Raw genomic sequence first — 10,802 nt, forward strand, 5'->3', positions numbered from 1 at the left:
CCTCTTAGCTTGTGGCTCATGTGCATAGTAAAATAGACATCTTGTGAGAGAGGAATTATTCTCACCAAAAAAACTCCTTGTGGAGAGGAGAAGGAATGAATATTGGAAAGTATCACTTTTATGCGGTGCGAAATGAATATTGTTCATGGGACAACTGTAAAAAACAAGTGCATGCCTTTAAGGATGCTGAGTTTAAGGGTTTTCACGTCTTTAGAGAGGCCCAAGCATGGTTGGCAGCGGCTGATCCGCCGATGGTGCCACCTCTGCCTCCGGAATTTCTAAAATATTGTGCCTTGATTTCAGAAACTTCTTGACATTCACATTAATCCTTCATAACGAGAAGTTGTATGGAAGCCCACACAAAATTTGTCTCTTAAGTATGTGTTTGCCCACATTCTCCACTTGTCAAAAGTTTCCTTAACCCAAAAACTATCATGAAATCCATATTCTTCGATAGCTGCATCCCACTCTGCCTCAAAGTCTTCTATCTTCGTATTCAAATATAGTCACCTAGTGGAAACTTGTCATAATAGTTCATCCTTCATGTTGGACTTTACGTTCTTTTCCACATGCCATGCACATAACCGATGTGTCTTCTAGAAAAATTATCTTGATTGCTGCCCTCATTGAATCACAGCCATCCGTTATTATCATGGCTGGCTTCTTGTTGAATATCACCTCCAACAAATTTTCAAGCAACCACTTCTATGACCCTTTCGTCCAATACCAATCCAAACGCAAATATACTTGTTTACTTATGATTGTTTGAACGAGAAAAAATTATTAAAGGTGTCCTATATTTATTTTTCTTGTAAGTCGAATCGAAGGCAAGCATATCACCAAAGTGTTGGTAATCAACCCTGCTCCCACCATCAATCCTAAAAAAATTTGCTAACATATTGTCATCCATCAAACTATACTTAGCTATGCTCATCGGATCCAAAACCGCTTTTTCTTCCAAATATATTATTGCGGCATTATGGTCTTCATCAACAATCTTCGCTCTTTTAGTCTTCTTGATATAGTTATATGCATCCTTTTTGGTGAAACCCATTAGAGATAACCCCCAGTCTGACCTACCATATAACCTAGGATCTTCGATGTTGGAAGACCATGTGCCTGCATGCCATCAATCTGTGCCTTAGCCGAAGTATTGATTTTTTTGAAGTTGCTAATCATGTGAACCAACCCTGTAGGAGTTAAGTCATAGTTGTGATCTAATATAGCTTTCGTAACCCTCCAAATTTAACTGACCTCATCTCATAGGATGAACAGTTTCGCCTCACAGTTTGTGTGCATCTCCAATCTATGCTCCTTCTTCCTGTCAAGCTTTTCATAATGTTTGTACTATTTCAGCCATGCTCTGTTGAAAGAAAAAAACCCTCCTCCTAATGACTAATGACCTTTCCGTCATCATCCTTTCCTGAGTCACCCTTACGAATACCGAACCCATGACATTTACCATATCTCTTGTAAATGCTTCCTCATTTTGGAACACCTTCCTCATCATGTCAGACTCTGTCAGTATTAGCAAATCTCCATAGTCGCTGCCTTCTTCATCCACATCATCATCAAAACTATGAGTGAAACCATGTCCAATCGGTACTGCCACTAACATGATCTTGAACTCTAGCACCTCCACTAACTCCATCTTCTAGTTTAGCCTCTATCTACACAACGGATCATACAAAATTACACCAATTATACAAATTACCTTTACTTGTAAAAATTAACTAACAAAGTCAAATACTCAAAATCCAATAAAATCAAATACATAATATCATCTACAACATCAACATAAAACCCGTTGAACACAGGCTAAATCACTGACAAAATAATTATAACAACTAAAATTAACATAACCAGTATAAGAGATAAAAACACTCCAACAAATGCCTTTAACAAGTCGTGACTTTGTTAACTTCATATAAACCTATGTTGCACAACTATCAACAATACAACCGAAGGAATCCACCAGAAATATTTTATTGTCACCTCCAATTAAATTCTACTAACCACTTTATAAATATATTTTGAATTTGAAATAAACATTACCCCATCTTTGTGCTACATACACCACCCCTAACTGTCCATAAATAGCACTCTGATGCACTCTAAAAATTAAACAAATAAAAAAAATAAAAAGTTGGTTATCAATTTCTCTCCTACGTGCTTACCAGTTACTGCTTGATCTACTTCCCAGGATGCCAACTTCCTATGCGGTTTCTCGTTGATCTATCTTTGTTCCTCTCGTTGGAACCATCAACCTATCTTTCTTCATCACGTTTTTTCGCTGGACCCTCTTACAACAACAAAGACAAAGGCCTTTTACAACATCACAGAGTAGGAGGTATAGCCTTCTCCCTTCATACCCTAACCCCTTAATTTGGTAGTTGACTTTTCTGTTATTTTTTCTCATAACTATTATTATTATTATTATTTATTTTACAGGGCTTCATAATTTTAGTTTATTATCACTATAATAGCATTGTTCAAAAAAGGGAACTTCATGCTCCAAAAACATGTTCGTATCCAAATATTTTTATTATTATATTATCATGGTCCAAATTAGTTTGTTGACTAATGTTTCACCTTTCCAACCTAGTTCAACTACAAAATATAAATAGCATGTCCATCTCCAATGAAAAAAAAATTAACAAAAAAAAATTATTTTCATTAAACTATTAACAAACGCTTGATATTGCTAACAAACTCTTGCCGCCACTGTTACTCCTCAGGCTGTGTTAGCTCCCTTAACAATAATACCAACACTTATCCAACAATTTTTTTACTACCTCATTTCACTAGGTGCTGAAAAAATTTTATTGTTTCAGCACCTTAGTATAACCCATGCATTAATACTCAATAAAAAAAGAAAAGTATAGGTAGACAATAAAAATATTAAACAATGTGAACAATAAATATATTGGATGTTCATTTCAATAAATGTGTGAATGGTTATTCTAATATTAAAATTTAAGTAGGTATTTTAGAAGTGTAGTGTATTTTAATTTGATTGGTAATTACTTATGCTATTTAAAAAAATTATTAGTTACTTAGTATAACCCAAAAAAAAATATACAGTAGGATTTTGAAGGGCGTTTAATTTATTGGATTGATATTATCTTTATCAATACATATTACATACACACACATAAACGGTCTTTTCTCCTGTCTAACTTTTTAATTATTATTGTTCTTTTCTTTTCTTTATTTTTCCTTTAATTCGTCACTTTGTGAATTTCCACAAACAATAGCCAACATAATACATCATGATGAAGATCCTAGTTCTTATTTCCTAACTAGTTTCTAATATAACTCTGATTAGATTAACATTTTTCATACTCTTCAACACAAATTAGCTAAAATGGCCCCACTTGAATCTGGCTACTGTCAATCGCTTTCTGAGTGTATTGCACCCATTCAGCCATTCTCCTCTTCCAAGAATTTCCTAAGAGGTACCAGACAAATGACACAACAAAATATAGAGATGAAAAATTAGAAATTTGTATAAAATATGGAAACAATTGAATAACTTTCTTTGGAATTACAACTTCTCTCTATCACAAGGAGACTACAATAACACTCTTGACAAAAGGAGAACACACTTCTCTCTATATATATAGGAGAAAACTACTCAAAGAAATATTATGTTATTCTCTTTGGATGACTTGATTGAAATGAATTAAAGAAAAGCTCAATTTATAGGTGAGTCTCTTCAATAGAAATCTTCTGTTGTTTGTGCTCGAGTTCTTCTATCAACCTTTGGATCCAAATAGCTTCCTTGCATGCTTGTGTAGCTGCCATATATTCAGCTTCTGTAGTAGATAAAGCTACAACAGTCTGTAATTTAGATAGCCAGCTCACAGCTCCTCCTGCAAGTGTAAACACATATCCTGTAGTAGATTTTCGTTTATCAAGATCACCTGCAAAATCTGAGTTGACATATCCATTGACAATGAATTCCGATCCTCCAAAACATAATGCAACATTCGAGGTCCCTTTGATGTATCTCAAGATCCTCTTAACAACATTCCAATGCTCTTTACCCGGATCTGCCATGAATCGACTTACCACCGCAACTGCTTGAGCAATATCTGGCCTTGTACAGATCATGGCATACATAAGGCTTCCCACCGCTGATATCATTACTATCTCGTTTGATCTTGTAAACCCATTTGTTACCAATGGTTTTCCGACCTGCTGAAAGTTCAACAAGTTTCCAGGTATGGTTCCTATGTAATGCCTCAATTTCTTCTTGCATTGCTGTCATCCACATAGAAGCGTCTGGATTGCACATAGCCTCCATAAATTTTGTTGGCTCTCCATCTTCTGTCAAAAGACAATATGCATCATGGTTTGTCAAAACATAATTTGAGTGCCATGATGGTGTTCTTCTTTGTCGAGTGGATCGACGAACTTCTATGTCATTAGCATCTGCTTCTTGTTCTTCGTGCTGTGGTTCTGCTTCAGAAAGATCACATTCTCTGCATTTTTCATCTATTTGAACAGTGGTTATCTCTTTAATAGTGCTGTCATTTTCTTGTTCTTTTTGCAATTCATCTTCTGCAAATATCACATCTCTACTGACAACTACTTTGCGGGCAGTGGGATCCCACAGGCGATACCCCTTAACACCATCAGCATAACCCAAGAATATACATTTTCTAGACTTTGGGTCTAGCTTTGTTCTTTCTTGGGAATTGTACATCACGTACACAGGACAACCAAATATATGTAAAGAAGAATAATTAGGTGGCTTACCTTGCCACATCTCCATTGGTGTCTTTAACCCAATTGCAGTTGATGGTGACCGATTTATCACATAACAGGCGGTTTTAACTTCCTTGTTCAAAAAATATTTTTTAAGAATATTCAAATTTATATTTTTATTTTCTGTGGTTAGCATTTCAATTTTATTGATTTTTTATTTGTTTTTACAATATTGTGGAATTTTTATGTTATGTACGTAACAAAAATGTATATATTTTTCATTTTTGATTTTTCACCATTTGGCTAATATGAAAAGACAGATTTTATGAAGTTTTTGTTTTATTTTGACTTTTAAAAAATTAAGATTTAATTTAGGAGTGATGCTACAAATACAAATATTTTTATAACCAAATCCAACTAAATAGAAACAAGCCCAGCGATAAAAATGTACACATGCGCCACCACTTCTCCATCTCCGCACAAAAATCTTTTTATTTATCAATTATGTTTGGGTATAACATTATAAAAGTACTTTTTTGTTTATTTATTACATGAAAAATATTTTTTTTTAAGAAAAAAAAGATCTTTTAAAAAAAATATAAATTGTAGCTTTTTAAAAAAATATTTTTTATTTTTTTAGTACTTTTACTTTTACTACTAGAAATTTGCCAAACACGCTAAAAAATAAAAAAAAAATCTTTTTTCAATAATGCGCCCAAACAAACACTTAGATAAAAACTTAAAGAAAATAGAAAAAATAAAAGATACAAAACTGATATTAATGTCCTCTTCGTTTTCCACCCACTGTCTCAATCCATATGCTTTCTTCAGAGACAGGCGGTGGATCAATTACACCAGCCTCTATAGCAGTCTTCCGCTCTTGCTCAGCCTGAAACATACGCTCCTGAAATATATCCTACAATGAACAAAAATGATTGATAAATTACTATAAGTATCAATAATGCATAACAATTAGATAACAAAATAGTTACAATTAATAAAGGTAAGTTACCTTTGTCTTTCGGGAGTGTTCATCAACCCATTGAGTCCTATCCTCTTTGCGAGTATGAGTGTGCTCAAAAAACTCATCCATACGTGATGGTCTTCCAAGCGAATGATTCTACATAATGTAACCAAATTATCAACAAATATGGGATGTGGCTGAAAATTTAGTATGAAAGTTTATTCTTTAAAATTAAAGTTATTCAATTGATTCCTTACTTTTTTATGAATAACCTAACATAGGTAGCCTTATATTCTATATTTTTATCAACAAATATGGGATGTGGCTGAAAAATTAGTATGAGTGTTGGCTGCCATCATGTTCCTTATCCTTTTCTAGTTTTTTTGGTAAATTGTATCCTTTTATAATGTTTGGCAAATAATTGTGTTGTACCTGATGTTGGCAAATTATAATATAAAAAATGTCAGACTGCATTGAGCACTATGGTTGATCTGCATATGTAAGGTTGTTATGGAGTATCTTATTCCTAATTAGTGACAAATCTTATAAAGACATGGAACATATATATAATAAATTAAATAAAATATAACAAAATACAAGTGTATGTGTACCTGTGTTGAACATGATGATATTATCTTATATTTTTATCTACTCATTATATTTAATTAGTGATCACTATCCAGGTGGTTGTTATAGATTTTTTGTGTGTGTATGTGTGAAACATAAAAGCAGTGTAGTATTAGAATTTAGCGAATTTGATTCAACTGAAAGAAATTATGATAATTAAGGAATATGTGTAAATGAAAATTCTAATACATTACTATGCACCTTTTCACATTTATATATAATATATTATTTGAAGATGAACTTATTAACGTGAATGGGATGATACAAGTTGGAATCAAAACAGATTATAAATTGAATTCATAACTTCATATTATTACTACTAGGGAGGACGGCTTTGTGAATACGAGGAGGAAGTGACATGGAGAAAATACATGTAAAAATATAGAATATAAGGCTACCTATGTTAGGTTATTCATAAAAAAGTAAGGAATCAATTGAATAACTTTAATTTTAAAGAATAAACTTTCATTGATCTTTGACATCAAGAAAACATCACGCAACAGAGAATTGATGTGGCTGAAAGCAAATAAACAATTGAATTCACATAACATGACTATAACTGGTGCTCACGGGACATTCATCTTAAAAGCCTAGTCCACTTCCAACCCAACTATGGGACGTGCTTTTCAGAGTTTATATATTAGATTCTCTTTCTCTTTCTCTAATTTCTCACTATAATATCAATTAATTCATTTCTTTTTTCATTTCAACCAATTAACACTATTATTTTGGGATGTACTTTTATTCTAAATTATTATCATTCTGATTTAATGATTGGTTTTATCTATCGTTAATGTTCAAATTATATGTGTATATGAACAACTCTAAAAAGGGAATTTAGTGTACTACTACTACAAGTGCAGCAAATGTTATATCACGAAGGAGTAATTTAGTGTACTACTACTACTTTTGCATAGCTAGTAGGGCCAACCAGCTACTTTTCTTCTCCAAAACCAAAAGAAGGGCTCAATATTTGATCTTTAGAAGCTCTCCAATGGTAGTATATTAAGAAACCAGTCAAAAGAAGCCACACATAGACAATCAAAACTTCACAAATATTGAAAATGCACATAAAATTTTGAATCTGTATAAAATTCTATATTTTTGCAACTGTCACCATTCACAGAACAGCAAATATCATAGTAAAGATTGTCTATAAACAACTTACCAAGCGTAACCTCGCTTCTGGAAAAGTGGTGCCTCCTGCAGTGTGAAGGGAAGTACCTCGAGTCGATTTCCTGGCAGCTGTATTTCTCGCCTGTAATTGTCTATAGGCATCAGTGTCCCAATGTCTCATCAATTCACCGAGAACTTCTGGTGGGATCCAATATGGACGGGCACCTTTTTTGCGAATGGCATGGAGCATACCTCGCAAGAGCTTGGCAGCCCTAAACCTCCAAGCTTGATAGATATCATCCTCTTCCGTATCAATAATGTCAAAGCATTTCTATTTTAAAAAAATCCCCTTCCGTATCAATAATGAGACTTAGGTATGGTAGTTTAAATCATTGGAATAAAAAAATCACATTTTACAATATCACTTAAAATAAATGTTAAAATTGTTGAGACAAAAACACTGCCAAAGTAACTAGTAAGTATACTACTAGTAGTATATCACATACCATAAAAGCTAAGATTACTTTTTTAGTGATAGAAGAAGAAAAGTTCTATTAGCAAGAGGGTCTATGATAGTTCTATTAGCAAGAGCCACAAATTCAAAATAGTAATCAGTTAGTTAAAGGCTTTGAATATATCCAATTATCATTATTTGAATATATCCAATTATAACACAGCAAATGTCACTCTGCACTATTTGAATATATCCAATTATCATTATTTACTTGAATTTGCAATTTTGCATTGTGGATACCTATTTATTTTTTTCCCCTCTCAAAAGTCATCTAATTTAATCCCATAACTAAATAAAGGACTCTGCTGTAATTTCATCAAATTTAAGGAGAATTTAATGTATTGAAGCAATTTAATATACAGTCTTATAATCTTAATAGTAAGATACAAAAGCTAAAACCCTACACCCACAAGTAACACCACATTTGATCTAATTTAGAAGTGAAAAAAAAGTTTAGTAGAACAACAAAGAAATAAGAATCCAGTTTTGGTTTTAAGAACTATTAATCAGATGTGAATGGGTATGCCTAATCATTTCTATGAACAAAACTCAATAAACAAATAGGACCCTTTCCCCCTTTCTATCTTTCTCTAACTGCATGCCCATATTCATTAACTTGTTTTTTTTATCATTCTATTGGACATTGAACATTAAGCTAAAAAATAAGAATATAAAACAAAGATATCAACATATCATACATAATGAGCAAAGCCAAAGTAGATGCAAGAAGGCAGAATATATAGAACATAAGGGGACAGTATAATATTCTATGAGATATAAACAAGGAAGATAAAATTTACCCTCCACTCAGTCCACCATATTTTTCGAGTATCATCATCTGCCTCATCAAAACTCAGCCAAGGCTTGTTGTAGTTTTCTTTAAAAACCTGAGAGATACGCTTCAATCCAGGCTTAGGTGGGTGCCAACTACATAAAAAAAAATGATAAAGACATATTACTTAGTAAAAATGAGACATGTTATTCATAAAATTTAAAGCAAATAACAAACCATTTGGCACCATCATATCTAAGCTTGGGAGCACTCGTGCTGGAGTGACCAGTGGCAGTGGATGTTCCTTGACCCTGAGCATCTTGGGTACTATTAGATGTGGTTTGTCTTTCCCCACAAGATTCTGCTAGATTAGGAGCTACAATAGGAATAAGGAACTATTTGTAGAAACTGAACCTGCATAATGGCATTCTACGTGAATTATATCCATGATGAGATATAAAACTTAGCTTTCAGTCTTCCACCAAACAGCTTATAGGAGGAGTTTTTCCTTGATAAATTATATAAAAAAAGCAAAATAGATGGTAGCCCAAAAAGATTCTAGTGTTACCAGAGAATACAGCTCTCCAACACGGTTCTGCAGGGGAGTGCCACTAAGCGCCCATCTGTATGAAGAGTCTAAGGCAAGAAAAGCTTTTGCAGTGTTACAGTGTCGCGACTTTATGTAGTGTGCAGTAGATAAGGATTTGTGATTACATACAGTGCAAAAAAAGCCACCAAGTATGGCCACAGGACGGGTAGGAGCAGTTGGGCAAATCCATTTTATCTGCACCATATCATATTATAAGATTAAGAAACATTTTATGATACCATATCATATTACTTATCTAAATATTATAGACCTAGCTAGGGAGAGTATTATACTAGAGAAGCAATTAAGAAAGTCTCAAATGGAGTGAAGGAATAAATATTCTTACATTTGAAAGTGGAAGAGTCTCCAGGAGCTGAGATGAGCTGCAAACAAAACAAACTCAAATTCCAGAAATCACAGGTTTCCTTACATAAGTTACTACTCAAACTCAGCCATGCATTTTATTCTTAATTTTCAATAGAGAAACAAGATAAGCATTAGCCAGAGGAGAGGTAAAAAGTTATCAAAAAATTAAGACATCATATAATGTTAGAAGAAGTGAATCAGCTTTATTATACCAATTTCAGTCTCTTAGCTTTTATTTTTGCTTGATTTTTCTGAGTATTATTGTACCATCTGCTTCTTTCGATTTTGCAAAACTGTTATAATGGTTTGGTTTGGTTTGGTGTTTCCAAATCATAAGATAGATACAGAGAGAGAATCAAAGAATATTTGCTAACCAAATTGAAAACTTAAACTTAATCAAGAGAGAGATATTAGCCTACTAATATTTAGTATTTACTAGTCGATCTAACTACTGTGCATGCTAGTTTTTGGGTCAAAATCTTAAATTCCTAGCACATTTTTAGCAAAATATCAACAACTGAGATAACTGCAACAATTATTGGGTGTTCAGTTCAGCATTACAAATTCCCTCCCTCCATATGTTTTGTCAATCAATAAACAAACTAAATTAAAAATCTAAATTTAAAACCTAATTACTAAATCATCCATTAAAAACCAATCAACAAACTAATTATCTAAAATATGAAACCCCAAATCAACAAATTAATTAGCTAAGTAGGGGAGCAGAGGAGTAGGGAAGAATCCAAACACAAGCAGGGGAGCAGGTAACTCACCCTCACCAGGCCATTGGATAAGCACAAGCTAGCAGTGACGGCAAGTAGAACCAGCGACAATGGCGAAGGGAACTTCGGAACCAGCGACGATAAGGGTTTTCAAATTACGTGCTCCTGCCTGTCATCCTTGACAACATTCAATTCTTATCAAATGCATGTTCAATCGAATAACTTATGAATAAACCCTAAACAAAGAAGAAAGAATGGAAACTGACCCTCGCTGGAGTTCTACCTCGCTGAAAACCCTTGGTTTGAGTAAGGCGTCGGAGTAGGGTTTATGGTTGAGAGAGAGTGTGTGTTGAGGAGCGCCGGCAAAGCAACCGTGACGGAGCGGCGACGGCAGTGGAGAATGACGTGGGTTGGTGCTG

General features: G+C 33.7%; 1 protein-coding gene and 1 long non-coding RNA gene across 2 annotated transcripts; both read right to left on the reverse strand.

Annotated features, from left to right (window-relative positions):
* Positions 103 to 2,409, reverse strand: LOC110265931. The gene is made up of 2 exons (XR_002352597.1): positions 2,178 to 2,409; positions 103 to 1,670 (listed from the first exon to the last, which is right to left on the reverse strand). It is a non-coding gene; the product is annotated as an uncharacterized LOC110265931 (long non-coding RNA).
* On the reverse strand, positions 5,492 to 10,559 carry LOC107611125. Its single transcript, XM_021108263.1, has 8 exons — positions 10,543 to 10,559; positions 9,642 to 9,678; positions 9,275 to 9,490; positions 8,944 to 9,101; positions 8,735 to 8,861; positions 7,473 to 7,751; positions 5,726 to 5,833; positions 5,492 to 5,629 (listed from the first exon to the last, which is right to left on the reverse strand). The coding sequence occupies exons 1-8, from the start codon at positions 10,557 to 10,559 to the stop codon at positions 5,492 to 5,494; spliced, it is 1,080 nt and encodes a 359-aa protein (XP_020963922.1).

The sequence above is a fragment of the Arachis ipaensis genome, chromosome B08 (genome assembly GCF_000816755.2).
Source record: "Arachis ipaensis cultivar K30076 chromosome B08, Araip1.1, whole genome shotgun sequence".
NCBI lineage: Eukaryota > Viridiplantae > Streptophyta > Magnoliopsida > Fabales > Fabaceae > Arachis > Arachis ipaensis.